General features: G+C 46.8%; 1 protein-coding gene across 1 annotated transcript in view; it reads right to left on the bottom strand.

The window, feature by feature from the left end:
- ZFC3H1 (zinc finger C3H1-type containing) overlaps window positions 1-22,617 on the bottom strand; it is a 1,590,362-nt gene that overhangs the window by 624,225 nt on the left and 943,520 nt on the right. The window contains exon 21 of the mRNA XM_069628251.1: window positions 20,790-20,973. Within this exon, the coding sequence (XP_069484352.1) occupies window positions 20,790-20,973 (184 nt within the window). The remainder of the gene's footprint in view (window positions 1-20,789; window positions 20,974-22,617) is intronic.

Consider the following 22,617-nt stretch of genomic DNA (forward strand, 5'->3'; position numbering starts at 1 on the left):
CCTCTTGCCATACATGATCTAAAATGGGAACCGAAAACACTGATTTTCTCCTCTTTCCCATGTGATCAAACAAGAAAGTCTTTCTTCTCCTCTTCCTGGGCCAACCCAAACTCGGTACAAGCCTTACCCATCATCGTGTGGAAAGAACCAATGTCATCCGGAGGTGACAGTTGAGCTAGGCTTCTCGGAGTTTCCATCTCTGCCTCAGATTCCCAGGTCAGGACCCTAGAGGGGGATAACGATATATCCGATATAGACTCCCTTTCTGACTCGGACTCCAGTAGTTCTCCTTCCGGACGCGGACATGGAAGATCTTCACGAACCGTCGACGCCATAGGAGTCGGCCGATGGGAAGGGCCTGGCTCGTCATCGACTGGTGTGGTATGTCTCGCCGGAGCAGCAACCTGAGGTAACTTCGCATCCCATTTCTTCAACAAGGTTTGTATTGTAGATAAAACTTCCAGGGACAAAACAGCCTGAGGGTTGAGTAATGGAGTTGTAACCGGGATATTCGCCCCGCTCAAAGGAGTCAGAGAGCTAACCCCTTGCAACCCAAGTTCCGCAGGCCCAACCACTGGCTCATGTTCATCATCCGCGGATGATATGAGCTGCCTCCTGCTGCAGGAGGGACTCTGGTAAAGCCGGTTCATAGACTTCCGGTCGCCAGCCTTCCTGTTGAGCCTCCGTCGACGAGGCCAATTTGATAGTCGTTGACGCCGCCACCTGACTTGGCGGAACCACTGAAGAGACGATCTGCGTCAAAGGTAGCGAGGGTGTCGACAATCGGACTCCCGTCGACGACACCAGTGGATGTACAGAGTCTTGAGGCCTTCCCGCCTTTTTTGAACTCGATTTGTGTTTTGAAGAATCTCGACTCGAGGATGATCTATGCTTATCACCCGAGGAGGATCTTGACAGGTCTTTTCTCTCCTTCTATGACGAGGAGGAAGACGACGAAGTTTTCGTTTTCAACCAAGAGTCTCATGGAATGTTTTTCCGATGAGCCTTTCTCCATCGAATGCACTTTCTTCGCCAGAGGTTCAGCCGATACGGAACGGCAGGGGGCCCCTGGAGCTTTAGCTGTAGAGGCCAAGCTATGCGTGGAGCCAATCTCCGAAGGGGGGTACGCACCCGCTCCATCGTTCAACCAAGCCACCAGCCGTCTATTTTGATCTTTGAGGGTCTTCTGCGAGAAGCCTATACAAATGTCACAATTGTCTGCCGAATGGAGAGGGTGGACACAATATATACAGTCCATATGGCCATTTCCTTCATACACCTATTTTAATCCGCATGTAGCACACGGACGAAAAAGAGCTTTTCCAGACATTAGGAAAAAACAAGTAAACAACCTAGTAAAATAATAAATGACACAAGGTGATCCCACTACTTTGGAAGACAGTTGAAATCTGAATGGAGCCGCGGGGGCGGGGCATTTATACCGCTACGTCCTATTGGGGCATGCGTAAGCGGCCCAAAACGACGTGGATAGGATACAAAAGTGTTGGTTTTTCCTATGGAAAACGTCTTTATAAATGTACCGAGGGTACCCAGCCTGACGACGGGGAATATTCTAAGCATGTGAATCCATGAAAGATCCAATGCTGGAGAAATGTATATTCTTTTACTTGAAAACCTTGAGTCAGTGTTTGCCTGAATCATAGTAATTGCTGTCCTTTTTCTAACTATTTCAAACTGCTCACTTACTCTTGAGATAAGTCTGGCTGCTCCGCTACTACTACCACTTTAACTGTGTAGTACAGGATTGTACTAAAGGTGAAATTGTACTGTCACTTGTAGTCTTAATTGTGTGTTGTGTTCCCAAAGGGTACTGCATATAATTCTGCCTAACAGAAAGAGGCACTGGAAGTGTTTGTTCTCCACAAACATGTTCCTCAATCCACAGTTGGAGCAGGGCTTGAAGAGGGGAACCCCCCTCCCACCCTCGTTCCTTCGATGACATGGTCCGGCATGCGGTATAGGCACGATGGCCTTCTGGAATCTTGGATGAAACTCTCGACGATTATTGCCCTTGAGGTGCGTTGAAAGACAACAACAAATGGATCCTTGCTTACGAAAGAGCAAATGGGCTCAATTTGACAAAAATAGAAACGTGTTCACGGAAAAAAGTGCGAAAATGTAGAAAAGCTCTTGGATCACACCATGAGGACTCCCAACCCTTGAACGTGCAGTAAAAATCTGAAGATGGCTGCCAGAGGCTTAGGGAGAGTGCAGTCATTGGCTGGATGCAGTATGACCAAGGGTTCAGTGATTGGTTTAGAGGAGAAAGTTTGTAAGTGAAACAAACGTTTTTTTCTTTTACCGAGGATTCCCAGCCGGATGACTGGGGGATTATTCATGAGTATGTGAATCCATGCCAGACACCAGGCTGGAGAATGGTTCTAAACTTTCTGAAATATTTTATTTATTTTGCCAATGTTTGTGTTGGGACTGATTTTCTATACTCTGGCCTGGTGGACAAATGTATAGAAGGCCAACCTAGTATAGCGACAGCAACAACTTTGGGAGCTACAGCCAAACCAACTCAAGATCGGTGGACAAGTAGTTTATGCCACGTCTTAAGAGGTAGTGAGCTGGTAAGGGGTCCCCCAATGAGCGCACACAGTGAAACGTCAGGGAACACACTTGGGCAATATATAATACATTACTCACCGTGATCTTATTTCTGATGCTTGTATCTGCTTAGATTCACATGCTGTGCATAGGCCGACATCTAGTGGAAGCTGTGGAGTATTACAGTTTGTTTTTCGAAACTCAAAAATGGGCGTCGACACAGGGCGTGCCAGTAATACTATCCTTAGTGTGACGTCCACTGTACTCAAGATCCCTCACGCGTCTAGGACCCTCAGATTGTATTTTTTCTGACATGAGATAGCATGAGGAGTAGCGCGAGTACAGATAATCCAAGCAGATAGATAGAAAGGTAAGACTACAAGCATCCATGCGCCTTCTCTCAGAGGGGAGGAAGGGTGGGTCGCATGCGAATCTAAGCAGATACAAGCATCAGAAATACGATTACGGCGAGTAATGTATCCCTTCTGAGGCTTCTGGAATCTGCTTAGATCACATGCTGTGCATAGATTAGCGAGCAGTACCTGAAGAAGGAGGTGGGATGTGAGAAGGGTCATGAGCAAATAAATGTCTTAGAACCGCTTGTCCCACTTGTGTGTCTGTCTTGGAATGGGTGTCAATGCAGGAGTGCTGAGTAAAAGTGTGAATAGAGCTCCAAGTAGCTGCTTTGCAAATGGTGTCAACGGGTACATTTGCAATGAAAACCAGAGTGGCCCCAATGCCTCTTGTAGAGTGGGCTCTCGGCGTGAAAGGCAGACTTTTTTTCAGAAAGGGAGTAACACAGCTGGATACAGTTAATAATCCACTTACAGATGGCACCTTTAGAGACGCGATCCCCCTCTCTGCCTGTAGCTACGGAGACAAAAAGCTGGTCTGTTTTCCTTAGCGTTCTGGTCTTTTTTACATAGTAGAGGACCGCCCTACGCACATCTAGGGTGTGTAGTTTCACCTCAGCCGAGCTTTTTGGATCTTGGAAGAAAGCCGTAAGCTTGATGGACTGGTTCACGTGGAATTTGAAATAAACTTAGGTGACTTAGGGTGTGTGCGTAAAACCAGTTTATCTTTATGGACAGTAAAGAAGGGATCTTGCACTGACAGAGCCTGAATTTCACCGACTTCTTCTAGATGTAATTACTACTCCGAAGGCCGTCTTATAAGTCAGGTGTTTGAGACTGCTTTTATGCATGGGCTCGAATGGGGGGCCCATGAGTTTAGATAGCACCACGTTAAGGTCCCATCCTGGTGGTGGGTTTGAAATAGGAGGGTGAAGTCTCTTTACTCCTTCCATGAAGGCTTTAACTACTGGTACTTTCCACCACGACACCTTGTTAAGGGAAGTGGTGTATGCCGACAGAGCTGCCAGGTGTACCTTCAGTGAGTTAAAAACCAGTCCTGCATCCAGCAGGTGGAGCATGTATTTAACAATAGTGGAAGGAGTGCAATCAACTGGGTTGATTTGTTTATTCTGGCATCAGATAACGAATCTCTTCCATTTGTCAAAGTAGCAGTGCCTTGTGTTTGGCTTCCTACATTCTTTTAGGATGTCCATACACCTCTGTGGTAAATTGAAATGTGCTGCCAGGTTCATTGAGTTGGGTTGAGGATGCACTGTTTGACCTTGGTGCTGGAACAGTAGGTTGTACCAGGCCGGAAGTTTGATGGGTTCACACACCGCTAATCTGCGTAAGTATGGGAACCACAGTTGTCTCGCCCACATGGGAGCAACCAGGACGAGCGTCATCGATTCTCTGTTCATCTTGTTGACCACCTTCCTGAGGAGAGGAGTTGGTGGAAAAGCGTACGCAAGCATTCCTGACCAGTTCATCCACAGGGCGTTCCCCTGGGAGTCTGGTTTGGGGAACCTGGATGCAAATCCTGGGCATTGTCTGTTTTCGCTTGTGGTGAATAGGTCTATAGTGGGGAAATCCCACTGAGAGAAGATATCTTCTACGATTTCTCTGTGTAGACACCATTCGTGTTCCTCTGGGAGGGGATCTCTGCTCAGAGCATCCGCTAGAGAATTGAGATCCCCTGGAACATGTGATGACAGGAAGATGTTCGGTCTGAGTGCCCATATCCAAATGTTCTGGGCAAGCTTGGATAGATTTGGCGAACAAGTCCCTCCTTGCTGGTTCAGGTAAAACATGGCTGTAGTGCTGTCTGTCTGGATTTGCACTGACAGATTTAGCAGGTAGGGCTCGAATGCTTGAAGCGCTCTGAATACTGCCAGAAGCTCTAGCAGGTTGATGTGATTCTTGGCCACTGAGTGAGACCAGAGACCCTGAGCTGTGTGGTGGAGATGGTGAGCTCCCCACCCTGTCAGGCATGCATCGGTTGTGACTACCGCCTGTATCTCGGGATCGTAAAAGGGTTTCCCATTGGACAGATTTTCTTTTGTCCACCAGTGAAGGCTTTGTACAAGTGTTGGCGAAACGACCACTAGATCGACCCACTGACCACTTGCATGAGACCACTGTTTGGCCATCCATTCCTGCATGGGACGGATGCGCAGGCGCTCGTGGGGGACCAGGTAAATACATGATGCCATCATGCCCAGCAAACGCATTGCTTTGTGTACCATTATCTGGCGACCGGACTGATATTGCGGAATTTGCAGCAGTATATTCCAAATTCTTTCCTCGGAAGGAAAGGTCAACCCCTCTTGAGTGTCTAGGATAGCTCCTAGGAACTGTTCGGAGGTGCTTGGCACCAGACTTGACTTTTTCTCGTTTGTTGAAAAGCCCAATTCTAAGAGGCGGTCGATTGTCCTTTGAATGTTTGTTCTGCAAATTACTGGGGTCTCCCCCATGATGAGCCAGTGGTCCAGGTAAGGGTACACCGGGATTACCTCCCTGCGTAGGTGTGCTGCCGCCACTGCCAGTACGTTGGTGAATACCCTTGGAGCCTAAGCTATCCCGAAGGGCAGTACCTTGAACTGGTAGTGCCGACTGTCCGCCTTGAAGCGCAAGTACTTTCTGTGCGCTGGGAACATGGAAATATGAAAATAGGCATCTTTCATGTCTAATGTTGCCATGTAATCCCCCTTTTTTAGGAGGGGGATTACTTCCTGGAGAGTAGTCATGTGAAACATTTGGGGCTTGACATACTTGTTTGCAGGCCGTAAGTCCAATACTGGGCACATTGTTAAATCTTTTTTTGGCACAAGGAAGTAAGTTGAATAAATACCCTTGTTTATCTGCTGTCCCGGGACAAGTTCTATTGCGTCCTTTGTTCAGGGATGCTCTAACAGTTCTATGCTGTACCCTGTGGATACTGTGGACAGCACCCATCTGTCTGATGTGATCCCTTCCCAAGCTTTGGTGAAGTTGGAAATGCGTCCCCCCTACTGGGGTTGCGTGAGAAGGGACCCTGAACGGAGCGTCATTGTTTTGGTGGAGGCGTGCCGCCTCCTCTACTGGGGCTGCCTCTATCTTTACCACGTCCTCTTATTACCCCTGCCGTAACCCTGGGTACACTTGGTTATTATTGTTCCACAGTGTAATCCGCCGCTGGGAATAGCTAGATCCTCTCTGGGAATTTTGGCCGCGTGGGCGACGAAAATTGCAATTCCCTCTCCGATTAGGGGGTTTATTGGTTAGTTGGCCTAGGGATTTGAGTATCTCATACTCGTCCTTGGCATTTTTCAGTGCGTCCTCGACCACCTTACCAAACAGATCCGGCTCCACCGGTTTACCGAACAATGATGCTTGGGTTTCAGCTTTGAATCCAGACTGCCGTAACCAAGCGCGTCTCTTGATAACAGTCTCTTCTGCTATCAATCTGCCGGCGTTATCCGCAGCATCAAAGGTTGCTTTTAAAATGCAACCGGACACGGCTCTTCCCTCCGCCGAAACTCGTGCCAACTGGCTCTTTAAGGGTTCTGGGGCGGAGTCTGAGTGCCACGACTTCTTCCCACTGATGGCAGTTGTAGCTGGCCAACAGGGTGGTGGAGTTGGCAATCCTTGCCTGGTAGGCAGAAGTGGAGGCTACTTTCCTGCCCAAACCATACAGTTTCTTGCTCTCCTTGTCGGGAGGAGCTTCGGACGATGACAAGGGTGTTCCAGCCCTCTTACGGGTGTTTGTAACAACCAGGGAGTCCGGCTTCAGATGTCCCCTTATATACAGTGGGTCTGATTGGGCTGCCCTGAAAAGTTTCTCAATCCTGGGGTTCACTGCCCTGGTGATGTTAGGATTTACAAGTGAAGGGTCTATCCTTCTCTGAATAGACTTAAAGATAGGGATGGCCTGAGCAACAGGCCTCCTTTCTCCCACTAACTCTTCGGCGAAGTCCCTCTCCTCTTGAGCACCCTGGGTGTCAATGTGGAAAAGTTCTGCTGCTCGAGACAGAACTTCATTCAGGAGAGGTTGGTTGTCAACAGGGGAGTCGGTAACCAGGGGTTCCTTCTCTACCGGGGAATCTGCTCTGTAGGTTTCAGGGTCTTCCTCTTTTTGGTCATCATCCCCCACATTAGCCCGTACTAGTTTGCTCTTCCAACATGCCCACATCTGGATCCTCACAAAAGGATGTCTCTCCTTGATACAGACAGTAGGGCTGTACATAAAAGGGGTCCGAAGACCGTGTTGGTGTTTCAAACCGGGACTTTTTACTTGGAGGTATTGGATCCTTAGAGCCTGAGGGTGCTGACCCATTGGGAGTATAGGAGAGAAAGTGTTCAGGGATTTTTGTGTAAAAATCTGCCAATGATGACATCCTTGACATAATCCTGTCTATGTCATCACTAGACCATTCTCTAGAACTGGGAATGACCCTTTCTGGGACTTTCTCTGCATTATCCTGACTAGACTTACTGGTTTTAGCAGGGGTCCTTGGGATAACAGAAGACTGGGACTTGTCTGTTTATGTGGAGTGGACATTTTTTGAGGTGTGTAAGGAGGCTGAGACTGCTTCCTTTGTTGTTTTCCCCCTTCCCCGTGGGCGGAAGAGTGGTTTCCCTGCCTTTTCGCCCCTACGGAGCCTTCCGACGTCTGGCGTCGAGGTTCGGGGGTAGTGTCCCTATCCTTAGAACGTGGAGGTAGGGATTCGGGAGCCGCCATTACGCGGTCTGCGGGCGCCGACTCCTGGAGTGCGGTCTGGGGATGGAAGTCGGCTTCGTCTTCCGACGATCGAACTTCCGTTACCTTGGGGAGCGAGGCACTCTTGGCAACAGTGGATGATTGCCTGGAGTCGTGCGGCGATCTAGATCGAGAACACCCAGAGGACACTGATTCAGACCGTTCTCTATGTGCCTCTTTCTGAGAACTCGACGTGCGCGTCGAGTCTCGGTTGGACTTCATGTGCTTTGTGGCAGTGCTGTGGGTAGCGCTTGTGACGCCGGGGGTCTTCCCCATAGACGCCCTGCCGGACGACCTTCCGAGGTCGGGGACTTGCGCTCGGCTGTGTCTTGACGCCACGTTGCCCTCGCCGTCTGAAAGCACGGCGTCGCTGCCATCGCTGAAGGCGCCCTCCGCTGCCATGACCTGACGCCTGCCGTGGTGGGCCCAACGCTTGATCGAACGGTCCTTAAGTGTTTTTGGTTTAAACCTACTACACGCTCTGCAGTTCGCCTCGGGGTGGTCCCTCGGCAAGCAGAGATTGCACGTGGCGTGCCTGTCGACCCAAGGGTACTTGCGGTTGCACTTGGGGCAGAATTGGAAAGGCGTACTCTCCATACGCACCTTGTGGCAGCGGGCTGGTAAGTGAAGGAATATATAAGAATATACCTATATACCAAAAGAGTGTAGAGTATGTCCACCACCCCACTCTCCCTACTTGCAGGGCCGAGGCCAGAGGCCTTCCAAGGCCCGGGATGAGGCCAGAGGCCTTCCGAGGCTCAAATCCGTTGTGCAGGTGTCGACTTTGGAATTCTTCTCCGAGCCGGCGTCGAGTGTTAAGTTCGGTGACTCGACGTTGGGGTGGAGAAATGGGTAAATATAATATTTAGCAAAAGTATGGCTAAGGCCAGGGAACTCTGCAAAATTCTTCCGACCAGTATGGTGGAAAAAAACAATCTGAGGGTCCTAGACGCGTGAGGGATCATGGGTACAGTGGATGTCACACAAGGGATAGTATTACTGGCACGCCCTGTGTCGACGCCCATTTTCGAGTTTCGAAAAACAAACTGTAATACTGCGCAGCTTCCACACAAGGAAAAAAGTTAGTGAAGGGGTCAGGGGTCCAATGAAAAGTTCCAAGGGGTAGAGGACAAATTGTTCTAGTGAAAGAAGTGTCCTCCACTTTCGAAATGCATGCATCAGCAAGCAATGGAAAAGCCAAACAGTCATAAAAAAGTTACCAAACTTTAAATGAGAGATAGGGGTTCAGGTAAGTACAGTTACAACTCAACCCTTCATACTCACATTTTTGAAATGACTTGGCAGATCTTCATAAGATGGTCAAAGGTCGCTTTTCCCGCAGTCAGCTCTAGTCCTTGATGCCCAGGGGTTGCAGGTTCAAGCACTTCTCTGTTCAGCAAAAAATGCGGGTTCAAGGTCTTCAGGATGGAGAATGCAACAGAACTCTATGCAGAGCCCCTATCAGAACATGACTGGATGCAGGAAAGCGGTTTTGGATGACAGTCACCAATGCACAGTGATGCAGGTGGATGAATCCTGTAGCACAAGCTGTCGACTTCCAAAGTTCCAGACCTCAACGCGGAACAGACGTCTGCAGCATGGTAGCCCAAACTTCTTTGCAGGACTGCAAGCAGACTCAGATAATGAATGTTCCCTCTACTCCAAGGGTTGAAGCTCCTTCGCAGGACTTCTGAAGATCACCTACAATACAAGGCTCTTTCTTCCAGGACAGGAGAAGAAGCTGATTGCAAGGCCTTCTTTCAACAGGTCCACAGTCCCCCTTAAACATCTTGCAGCTTGACAGGATACTTGGCTCCTTCAGGTTCCATCCACGATCTCTCTGAAACAGGTGCAGGGGTCCTCTTCTCATCCAAAAGACAGGTAACGGCTAAAACTCCGACCATCCAATCAAAGATTTGGCACAAACACAAACCCCAGCAGTAGTCCAATCAGGCACACTGGTGGAACAGCTCATGCATGCCATTCAGACACACTGAAACCAGTTTGGGACCAGACTACCCCAACCCATTTCATGGCGGAATAACACAAATGACCCTGCAGTAGCTTGCAATAAGCCTCAGCTGTCTTGGCACTAGAAGTCCATAAGGATTTTACTGTCCGCAGGTCAGAAGAACAAGTTACTTGCCCATGGTAACGTTCTTTCGACTGGATGTTCCTCCCACGTATTCCTTATCTTTGTTATTTACTAATATCGAGCTTGCTGCTTCAGAATTTGTTCCCCGTAGAGGGCGCCGTGCGTCGATGCCTGGCCGAGTATGTGCCTCGGAGGTCTCCGTCCTGACGTCGATGTCATCACGGTTATAAGCAGCGTGCACAGTGCCCGTGGCTCAGTTCCGTTTTGTAGAGTGAAGCACGGTCTTGAGTTAGAAGGTTGCTGCCCCTTGAGAGAGCGCAGACTAATCACAAAGGAAGTTTTACTGTGGGGTTAGCTGGAAGGGGCGATAAGGAATACGTGGGAGGAACATCAAGTCAAAAGAACGCTACTATGGGTAAGTAAGTTGTTCTTCGAATGGATTGTGTCCTCCCACGTATTCCTTATCTTTGATACACTCCCAAAGCAGTTACTTTATTCGGCAGAGGGAGTAAAACTGAAGTGATCAAGAATGCACAGAGTGCAGTACTGCCTTTCCGAAAACCGACTCTTGACTAGTGGAGGAACCCAGGCTGTATTATTTCGTAAGGTGTGTATAGATGACCATGTGGCAGCTGCACAAATATCCTTTATTGGAACTCCCCACTGCAAAGCAGACGAAGTTGCGATACCCCTGGTGGAATGAGCCGTTAGATGTTCTGGGGTCTTTATCGGCCAGTCTGTAACACTCTGATATTATAAAAAATATTCCATCTAGCAATGGTGTGCTTAGTGATGGCTAGACCCAGGTTATGGCCTGCATAGCCCACAATCAATCATTCGGTCTCAGTCTTGCCAATCTGGTAATGCAGAAACAAAGTGCACGCTTAGGGTCGAGTCTGAAGCCTTTCTTCCTCTTTTTCCGGGTGTGGCGCAGGATAAAAGGATGGTAAGGTTATTTTGTGAGTGATGTGAAATTCAGAAACAACCTTAGGGACACATTTAGGCTTCACTTTCAAAACCACTGTGTCTTGATGAAAAACAGTATGAGGAGGCTTGTAGGATAACGCCTGTAGCTCTCACTCTCTGACAGAGGTTATAGCCACTAAACTGTTTAAGGTGAAAAGTCAATGGGCAAGAATGAAAAGGCTCAAAAGGTGCACCCATTAAATAGTGTAAAAATTGAGATCCCACAATGGGACTTGGACAGGAGACTGAGGATAAACATTAGTTAATCCTTTTAAGAATTTGATTACCAGAGGAATCTTAAAATAGGAGACTTCCTCTGCAGTGCGCTTGAAGATGGATAGCGCTGCTAGATATCCTTTGATTATTCCAATCTGGACCCTAGATTTGCCAAGTGTACAAAAAAAGATAACACCATCGGTGTATTGCATGAGAAAGGGTCAACATTCTTCTCTACACCAGCTGCAGAACCTAGTCAAACGGCAGCAGTATAATTTGGTTGCTTGTCTTCTGACAGAAAGCAACACCTCCATTACGTTGTCCGGGAGGTCCCAATCCTTGTATCTGTATCTTGTATATTCCCCAAAGCGTGCAGACCTCTTGAAGGGCTTCCTTTGCTGATAGATTCCTTCTTGTAATGCCCAGAACCATAGCTGCATTGCCTCTGCACAGTGGTAGTGACCCAGCACCTTTTGTTGAGGTAGTACATGGCCACTGTATTGTCCGTCATTATCAGGAAATTCTTCCCCCGTACAGATAGCAGAAAGGCCTTCAAGGTTGATATGTAGTTTGGACTCCAATGGAGACCAACGACCGCTGATGGTCAAATCGTTGGTATGGGCTCCCCACACCGTGACTGAGGAGTCCGTCACTACTGTAATCCCCAGCCATGGTTGTCAAAAAGGTACTCCTTTCAAGGTGTTTTCCCCGACAGGCCGACCACCGAAAGTCCAGTGAGACTGTCTGGAATTTATAGATCTGACATCCTTCCTGAGATTTGTGGCCACCGAGTGCTGAGAGCCCAGTGACGAGATCTCATTCTCCGGCAAGCCTCTGGCACCAGAAAAATGCAGGATCCCATGAGACCGAGCAACCCCAGAAATGCTTAGGCTGGAAGATATTGGGAATTCTGGAATTTTGCCACCATCTGCAGAATGTCTTGAGACCTCGCCTCTGGTGGCGAGGCTTTTCCCAGAGAAGCATCAATGATTGCTCTGATGAATTGGAGTCTTTGTGAATGAATCTGTTGGGACTTCAAGTTTAGGGAGAAGCCCAGCCTGTGGAGGGAGTGGCAAGTGTAGCTGAGGTGATCCAGGGCTTGTTCTGGGAAACTGGCCCATATAATCCAGTCATCCAGGTAGGGACTGGCCCATATAATCCAGTCATCCGAGACTCGCTGCTACTACAGCCATTCGATTGGTGAAAACCCTTGGATGGAGGTTCGCCTAAATGGCAGAACCCGAAACTGATAGTGAGAGTTGCCAATGGCGAATCTCAGGTACTGTCTGTGCTTGTGATGGATCGGCACATGGAAGTAAGCATCCCGGAGGTCCATGATAACAACCAATCCTGAAGCTGGAGGGCCTGAAGGATGAGAAAAGGTTACCATCTTGAACTTGTCCTTCCTGAGGAACTTGTTCAAGTCTTTTAAGTCCAAGATGGGTCTCACTCCTCTGTCCTTCTTTGGAATTAGAAAATAAGGTGAGTACCAACCCTTGTTCTTCTTCGCTACAGGTACCGGTTCTATAGCACCTTTCTCCAGCAGGATTAAAATATAAGGAGCGGATCCGGAATCTTCAAAGCGTCGTCTCCCGGTGGATGACTGAGGTTTTAGCAGGATAGGAAGGCACTAACCTTGGGCATCTGTTTCCAATGCCCAAACATCTGAAGTAATAGCCTGCCATTCTATCAGATGCTGTGATAACCTGCCTCCTACTGCCGTCTTGTGATGTAAGACCTCAGAGGTTTTGGAGCGGCTGACAAAGAGGCTGAGGGTAAAGCAGCCCCTACTGTTGCAGTCTTAGTACCTCTACCCTGTCCACCACAGGGGAATTGCCCGACCTCTGAGCTGGGTGTCCTCTTTTCTGAATTATTGCAAAAGAATCTACGCCTCCAGGGCGCACCTGTGGGGCAGTTTGGAGTTTGCCTTATTACAGATCCAAGGGATTTGGCCACCGCCTTGGAAGTTTGCAGCTTCTCCAAACTTTCATCACCTTTATTCCCTAATAGATGTGTGCCATTAAAGGGCATGTTGAGAAGTCTCTACTGAACGTCTAGGGCAAATCCGGACTTCTGCAACCAAGCAAATCTGCGGATTACCGTACCAGCCGCCAAGGCTCTGCTGATGCTGTCAACAGAGTTGAGACCAGACTGGAGGGATTCCCATATAGCGCCCTTCCCATCCTTGACAATGTTTTAGCAACCGTCTTGTTCCTCCCATTTGGGGATGTTGTCAACTGCCATCGAAATACAGTCCCAAAGGGTGTGGGTAAACCTCACCAGCGTGCATGTCACATTAGCAGACTTTAACGCCATACTACCGGCCAAGAAAACCTTGGTCAATGGCATCGTATTTGTCATCCAAGTCTTGTGGTATTGTGGGATAGGCATTTTGTTTGCCAGAAGAGGATGTACTACCAGGCTTTCTGGTGTCGGAATTTCCGAAAGGTACCGGAATTTCCGAAAGGTACGGAGGGTCAGAAGATGGAGCTCTGTATTTGGCTGATAGCCTCTTATGGACTACCGGGACAACCATGGGTGTTTCCCAGTTGGAAGCTATACTCTGCAGAGCCCTATGAAATGGAACAATAGGGTCTTCCTGTGGTCCTTTATTCAGTATGTCTGTTAAGTCATCCTGTTCAAAAACACGTGTGGACCTAGACCATCCCATGTATTCCATAACTCTAGTCATGAGTAGTCTATAGTTACCTTCAACATGATCCCCTGGATCTGCCTTACCAAATTCAACTTTAGGGGAATTGTCAATGCCTCTTGTCTCATGTAGGGAGTCCTGTAGGTTATTTATCGGAGACTGGTCTGATAAGAGTTCCTCTGGAACAGAAGGTGTATTATACTCTAGACCAAATGGTCTTTCCTCATCAGATGAGTGTTCAGCATCTTCATAAATTGAGGAAAGTTAAAATACTCCGAGGAGTGCAAATTCTCAAAAGAAGGCGGCGCTATGGATGTCATAATGGGAAATCGATGATAAAAATGTCAACGGCTTCAAAGATTTCCCCGAAGTAGTTGATGGCTTCGACACAAACGTCGAGGTTTTCGAAGATAACGTTGAGGTAATTGTCATACACGGCATCAAGGAGGTCGACACCCAAGGCGTCGATAGTCTTTCCGTTCGATTTTGGCATCGATGGCACACTCGGGGGCTTGCCATATGGCCACCTTTCGGCGTCAATGATGATTTCTGGTTTGTGTCACAGAGTCTCTCTCGACTCGAGGGAATATATCGCTCTCAAGGAGTTTCAATAGATGGGGTCGAGGACTCCCGGCATCCGTGCTTCTCAGGTTTGTCTGGGGTATTGCCTCTAGGTTTTTTTGAGGGGGGGGTCAAGGCCACGTTCTCAAACACCATCATACTCATTCTGAATTCCTCCCATTGGGCTGGGGGTACTATGTTTTGAGGGACAAACAACCCTTTTGGGTGAACTGGGCGAGGACGTGGACGGCGATCTATGGCGCCTCTTTTTGCCATGCCTTGAAGACTAGGAATGATGTGACCCACTCTGGGAACATTTATGTTTCTTATGACGGGGAGACGAAGGTCTCGACTCGTCAGAAGATTTACATTTGGAGAAGGTAGTAGATTTTATAGGCCTACTGTAAAGACTGGAGGGGGGTGTCTGTACACCTGCTCTCTATATGGTAGAGGAGAGGCACAGAGGACCCCAGCCAAGATTCTCTATTACGGTAGCAATGGACGAGCAATCAACGACCAGGTTCTCAGGAGGTGATGCGGGCTGGTACTTAAGTACAGTGTAGTGTAGTGTAGTCCATAAGCACCCACAAAGGAATGTCCACACACTGTACTAGTGAAAACAGTCTTTATATAATTAAGGTTCAAGTTATATACACAATCACAATAGCTCACTACTTTGTGCTCAGTTAATCTACAATAGCAAATATATACAGTTCTAAGTGGTACAACAACTATCAGATTTCATTAAAGTGCATCAACTATACTCTGGTCAAATGTCACACAAATCAATTAATAAAGGTAAACAACAATAGACATAGGAGGAAAGCAGTTGGTTGGAACAATTGGCAGAATACTGGCCCCTACCACTAGACACATTTCTGTGTAGAGATCCCCCCTCCCCCCTCACCTGGGAAACCTGTAAAATAAAGATATACCACAAGCCCAGTCCATGTATTGTTCAATTAGTCTTATTCCCTTCTAAAATGTTTCTACCACCCTAAAGTACCTGGACTAGCAGAGTTCCTCAAGGAGGCGACAATGGATTTTTCTTGAGTGACTCCCTTTAAAGCAGAAGCCACGGATCGTTGATGGGCCTCGAAGAAAGTGAAATTGGCATCGATGACCTTCCATGGAAAGTTCAGTGGCGTCGAGGCAGCAGCTTCGGTCCCGGCAGTGCTAGTCGACGATGAGTCGAAGATGTCCTGCAAGGATGAGGCGTGCAGGGCACCTCGATGTCAATAGATCAAGACCGCAAAGAGTCTATGAAGAACTTTGGCCCAGCAAGGGCGTCGGGTTGTCCGGCGTGTCTGTGGTCTTCAGGGGGCGTGAAACCCACCGGCAGATTCTCCTCGGCGGCCTCGACTTTCTCCGGCGGGATAAAACAGTCGGTGGTGCGGTCGAGAGATTCCTTCGATTCGAATGTCTTAATCAATGGAGCGTTGCGGCTCCAGTCGTCGACGGCACGGCGTCAAGCAGTCCCCGCTTCTGGGCAACACGGCTTAGACGGGCCTCCAGCTGTTGGAGCAAACCTGCAAGCCCTGGTGGACGACGGTGGACTGAAAGTCCAATGCTTCCCTTCGTTCTCCTCGGCGGTCCCAGTCTCCTGTCGGCAGCCTGTCGAGTGTCTGACTTCCATGGAGCTTCAGTGAAGGTTAGCAGTGCTCGATGGTCCCTCGGAGCTCGGGAAGAGGGCGCCTAACCAGGTCCTCTCTTAGATCAGTCCTCGAACTCGACAGCTTTCGGATCGGGTCGAAGCAAATGCAGCAGCAAATCATTCTTCCAGCTGGGCTTCAAGGATAAGCTTTAAGTATCAACTTCAGCTTCTGAACGAATTCTAGCAGTGAGAGGCCCCCAGATATACTTGTTGATCTCCCATTCATTCTGCTGGGTCACACTCAGGCAACCAATCGTTCAGAAGGGCATTCAGTCAGCCAGCCAATCAGGCGCACAGAACATTCAGGCCATTCTTCTCCCTCTCAGACACTCACAACAAGGAATGTGTATTGGGACAAATACCCAGCCATTCAACACTACACACTGCGTTCATACCAGTATCGGGCATGGATGTCTCAGTCATTGTGTTTTATATCAGAAACCAGACATCCACAACAAGAAGTGCATATTGGTCACACTCCATTCACCCAGGTCCCACCCACTGGGTGTACCCACAACATACAGTCACTGGGAAGACTCCAGCCAGTTTTGCCTGGACTTCACTACAATACCATATATGGAACTTCCACCCAACAGCCAGTCAGGGAGAATGGACAGAGTCGGGGCTTCACAGGTCTTTGGGAAAACAAGGTAACAGAAAATAGAAAGCAAGAAGCCACAGGGGCTTTCTTGTTTCCTATCAGGAATCAACAGATTCCAATGGCAGGGCCTGGGTATACCAAAATTGAGGATACTCCGAGTACCTGTCAAATTCAGCATGGAGCTGCCAACAGCCCATACCCTGCTCTGTGGGCCACACACAGGTGCCCAAAAACATACACTAGGGGCACAGGGTTGTACCCCACCCATGGGTGCCATAAGGGTATCCCATGAGTCTGTACACCAAACCAAAAATAGGAAGCGCTGCACTGCCAGGAGTCCCACATGGACTCCTGGGCAGAAAACACTACAGAACACAAATGAAAAAGGACTACAGGACAATGACAGGGAGGCCCTGTCCCTCCAATGCATTTCCAGCATCACACCTACGTCTCTACAACTTTCCTCTACGCTCCCTAAAGGCTTTGGCAGTCATCGACATGCATTTGTCGCACTCCGAACACAGGTGTTCTGCCGCTAGACACCACAGGCAGATCCTGTGTCCGTCCGTTATGGACATTTTAGCACCACAGTTGCAGCATTTCTTTAAACCGTACCGGGGAGTTGACGGAGCCTATGAGGAAGCCATCTCGTCGAAAAACCGAAGAACTTTCTTCGAATTTATTAAGAGTTTGAGAATCATGGAACCGAGCGTTATGTTACCAAAGCTATGAAGCGGGAAAACAGAAATGAGCAACCGGCGCTGCGCATGCTTCTTATCCCAGTGATGACGTCAGGACGGAGACCTCCGACGGACTTCGACTCGACCAGGCATCGACGCACAGCGCCCACTACTGGGGGGAAAAAAGTCCTAAGTAGCAAGCTGCATAGTAGGAAATATCAAAGATAAGGAATACATGGGAGGACACAATCCATTCGAAATTCTTAGTGACAAGATGGCCGAGGGACAAACAATAACCTTGTGGCATGGTCATGTTTGGACACTAGCCACAGAAGGTAGCCAAACATGGTAAATGTGGTAAGACTAAATGAAAATACACAAAAATAGCAAAAAGTAATGGCTGCCACCAGCTTTTCCCTAAGGCACACCTAGAGTAACCAAAAATCCTCTGAGTGTTAATCTAGGGGAAAACAAAAAGCCCACCCCATTGAACTGAATTGTAAAATGCATTCAACAATGATAAAAACGTTAACAAAAGTGATATCAAGTTACCACAAGTGCCAACAAAGTAACAAGAATAAGTTAAACAAGATTTCCAGTACCAACAGCCCGAAGGACATGTCAGTTTCCCCATAACAGATGAGCAAAAGTCAGTGTAGTGACTGCACTGTAAAATGTTCAGGTCAGATTCAAAAATAAAAAGCAAAACGTTTGCGGGTCCAAAAATGGAGGGAAAGGTTCCGTAAAGAGGAGACCTTCTCAACAGCGATGCTTATGGTGCAGTAGCCAAAATGGAGCTGGTCAGTCCATTGGGTAGTCCAGCGACACTTCTGAAAACTCCAACATGTAGGGCCATAAGAAGATGTTGAGACTGGTTGTTTCCACCAGTCCAAATGGTTCAAGCACCAGAGGGTCTTTTGAGATCAGGAGCCAGACAGGGTTCCATCAAGACAGCAGCAAGAGATGGTCGCCAGGCCTCTTCAAGATGTATCAAGGGTTCTTCCTTGGTCTGCACAGCTACACAGGATAGTTGGCTCCTAGTCAGATATGTTGAATGGCTGCGGGACTCCTTCTGAACCTAATTCAGTAGAGCACAGAAACTCAGCCCAACCAATAGAAAGATCTGCCCAAACACAGACCCCAATCAGGGACCACTGTGGGCAAACTCAAATACACTCTAGACTGTAAAAAGAATGTATATTAGGACCAAACCGTCCAAGCCCACTTTCTGGTTTCCAACACACATGGGATGCACTACCCCATGAAAAGCAGTGCTTTTTCACGGCCAAATGCATGCACATAAAAGGAAATTCCAGACCTGGCAAGGCAGAAAGAAGGCCAAGAACAAAATGGCCAAACAACAAGCAAAAACCCTTGTGGGATGGCTATTTTAGGACACTAGCCACTGTTAGTAGCCAAACACGATAAACGTGAAAACGACCTAAAAATACAGTAAAAATTGTTTTAAAAAAGGTAACTGCTGCCACCAGCATGTCTTTAAGCACATTAACTAAACAATCCTTTCAGATTAAGTCTAGGGTGATACAAATGTTTCAATTGCACTGCATTGAGGGATGCATTGTTCAATATATAAAACATACAAAATAGATAACATGTCAAAAGAAAAATGGAAACATTTCCCAGTACTAACAGTCTGAAGGACTAGTCCGTTTCCCCATAACAAATGAGCAAAAAGGCAAGTGGAGTCAAGCTGATGCTGAAGGCTTCACTTCACTGTAAAAAGTCAGGACAAGGTGCAAAAGCAAAAAGATGTGTGGACCACCCAACATGGAGGAAAAGTTGCTCCATGAGCAAACTTTCCTAACACCATCTTGGAAATTATAATAGCCATCCATAAAGATATGAACGTTAAATTAGGTTTGGATGGGAGTGGTCACATTTCTGAAGCCATTAATACTTATAGGTGACTCTCCAGGATGTGTGCTTGCCCCAGCACGTTTTCATTTTTATCTTTCGAACGTGGGTGAACATCGCAGTCAAGCTACAGTCTAATCACAGCTTATTGACAGTTAAGAAATATATCATCTGGCCTACGCTGATGATCTGGTCATTTTAGATAAGACACCCCAACCCCCATAGGTCTTCAAAGCAGCCTGGACACCTCAATCAAGATATATAACAAAAAGAAACCATATCGTGGTTGGATGATCAATGGGTTCCATGTGTTAAAATCGCAGCAAAAAGGCTGTGATTTTACCGCCGTAATCCAAGTAATGGATGCAGGGGACACCCCTGCAACCACCCGACCCATTATCATTTAAGGGGAGCAGGGGGACACTCCCAATCCCCTTAAATGGTGTCATTGGTACACCTTTACTGGGTCATTTCTGTTGCAATTGTTTTACTGCCCACCAATCAATGGGGTATTGATGGACTTATTAGACCAATACACCCATCTAGGATTCGCCATATATAATAGTTAACTGGCAACAGCACACTTTGATGAATTGAAAAAGAATTGTGGTATGAACTTAGTCCAGATGAGAAGGATAAACTACAAACGGGGCCAATATTCACTCCTTCCTATAGTGAAGTATAATCCCCGTACTGCTTTATGATACAGAGATACTTTTTAATTATAAGGACTCAGTGGCAGAAATTGGAAGGGCTCATCTGATGTAAAGTGCTCGGACTGCGGAATTGGGTGCATAATACTATTATAAGAGTTTGGCCTCCTTTCTATGGCGCCCCCGAGTAAATGCAGAACCGTAGATATTTATAGAAAATTATCAGCCCCAGACACAACAAAAAAAAAAAAAAAACAATGACGGCAAAAAAAGAATCAGCATTTATTAAATTGAATGCACTGTTGAATTGGGTGTCCGAATGTGAAATCACATTAATAGATCTAGTGAGACCGTGAATTCTTACAAAATGGAGACATTTAAAATCATTCCTCTACCCAAATGAGAACGTCGTTTTTAAGACCGATTCAATCTTTTTCCCACTCCGGAGGTGGAGGGGGCTTGTCAGGTACACTCAGAGATAGGCGAACATACAGATATTGCGTAGACAGGGGATGTTGTGGAACCTTTAAACACCTTTTAAGGGAATGTCCCAAGACCCTCTGTTTAAGGCAAACACATTTTGGGGGCTTTCTCCAGGTAAAGATGTTAAATGCACAAACACTTTTGGAGCGAGATACTAGCACAAACCGATATATCCTTGACACTGGCAACTATCATGCATAAATTAGATCTTAGCTCCCTTTAAAGCAACTAACCTATAATGTTGTTGTCTGACTATTTGGGTCATCATGTAGTTCTGGTTAACCCTCATTCAAGGAAGACATTTTAGATTTATGATCAATGAATTTGAAAAGTAAATATCTAAAATTTCAGGAACTGATCGTTATTTTTTTATGTAGATATGCACAGGAGACAAGAAGAATATGAGTAACAATGAAAGGAAGCTAGCAATTCTGTGTAACTGTTTTTGCCCATCAAATATGTGTTTGTACCAATAACATATCTAAGGTTTAATTATAAGCCATGTGCACTTAATTTTTTTTTTCAATTAACTTTTTTCCTGAAATGTTATTGCACCCACTTTACTTCAACTTCTGGTCAAAAACAATTTCTACTAAGATATGTTTGTGATATTCTGGCAATTACACATGGGGAAAAACAGAGTAAATAAATGACATATGTAAATGCTTACTTCCATAAACTACCTACCCTTCTGTTTGATTCAAGTACTTGTATGCCAGTTTGATCCACAGTTGAACGTCATTGGGGTTTTCAAGCACACTGGCTTCTAAATTAGAAATATCATCCGTCTCGTTTGTAAAGTATCGGACATCATCTGGAGTGACGACAGCATCCAAAGCTATTAAGTTCCTCTTCTGCTCTACATGGAGCGCTGAAAGACAAATAACTGCATTAGGGAGATTTTTCCAGAGCACTCTGGTGTGGGTTGTCAAATTATCTAATCTAGGGGCAAGGCAGGTATCTGAACCAAAAGTGAGACCAAACCCTCTCGGGGTATCAATAGCAAATCACTCAGGCATCAGTCAAGGGAGGAGGTAACATGGTACTAGGGTACAATAAGTCCCAATAGTTAAATCTTTGAGAATACACTACACTGGTATATACGGTTCTATACAATTACACAAATAACTAAGGTCAAAAAGTACTTCAGATACAGAATACCACTCTTTTGAAGCATACAAATAGTAAAAGGCTATGGGCAGACCCTACCCTAACCCACACAGACGCAATGCCTAGGGGTAAGCACAATATAGTGGTCAGGTAAAAAGGGAACCCTATACAACAGCAGAATGAATTAACATAGTCATAAGGATAAAACGGTGTTAGGGGAGTTTTCCTGAAGTCCTACTGGCAGAAAGACTTTAGTAAGCCATCCCAGTGGCTTGTAGATCCACAACTCTTAGCATCAGTCTGTACTAGCTCAGGACCTTGGTAGTGTGGCAGAGCAGTCAAGCTCATTTTAAGAGGAAGATGTGAGCTGTAAGTACTCCGAATCTTAGACTGGCACAGCAAAAGAAGCACTTACACGTACAATTATATAAAGTATATGAAAAATTACCTGCATGGCGATTCAGGTTCTCATAGCCCATGCTCTCCCTCCTTCACAACTGGTAGGAACACCTGCATGCACAGGAGGGCCGGAAAGCTGGCTGCAAAAGATAGCCGTCACTAAGAAATTTGAAGGCGTAAGGCCTATGTCACGAGTGCGTCCCTTCGTGCACCGGGCCCACACCTTACCCCTACATCACCAACGTTCCACACTCAGTTACCTGTGGTTCCGCAGATGGCGGTAGAATTTTAATTATATGCTTACTATAGGGGATGGCTGTTGAAAAGGATGGAGAAGCTGGACTAAGATAACCTAAATCACCATGAGGTACAGAATAAGACTAAGTACAGAATTCAAGCAAAAAAGTTGCGGAGTACCTCTAGGCCCAATTTTGCATCATTTATAGAGGATTTATCCATACCATAATGCTTGCAAAAAGCAAGAGGGGTAGCCCAGGTAGCAGCTCTACAGATTCCTGCAACGGGAAAATGCTGTAGAATGAGCCCAAAGTCTCGGCTGAGTTGCAAGCCCTTTCAAATCATAAGCCTTGGAGCTACACGAGACAATCCATTTGGCGATGGAAGCTTTAGCTGCTTTATTGCCAGGAGAAGGAACACCGCAAGAAATGAAGAGAAGGTCTGTTTTCCTGAACGGTTTGTTACTATCTAGATAACATTTTAGAGTTCTTATGTCGTCTAGGTTGTATAATGTATCCGATGGTAGTGTGTGATACAGCCAGAGAGCCAACTAGAGATGGAAACCTTGGACAAAGCCTTTCCATTGTTCACAGGATCAGTTAGGGAGAATTCTCATTTCTGTGACAATTCCCTTCTACCTTAGGGATCCCTAGCTATTTTGCTTGACTTTAAGACTTTGAATTTGTATCCTGGAGTGAGTGAGACCCTTTTTTGTAACTCATGTATTTTATTCTGATTTGGACTCCATTTCTCTTTTGGGTTTTGAGTC

This window comes from Ambystoma mexicanum, chromosome 12, assembly GCF_040938575.1.
Source record: "Ambystoma mexicanum isolate Mex_15411 chromosome 12, UKY_AmexF1_1, whole genome shotgun sequence".
Taxonomy (NCBI): Eukaryota; Metazoa; Chordata; class Amphibia; order Caudata; family Ambystomatidae; genus Ambystoma; species Ambystoma mexicanum.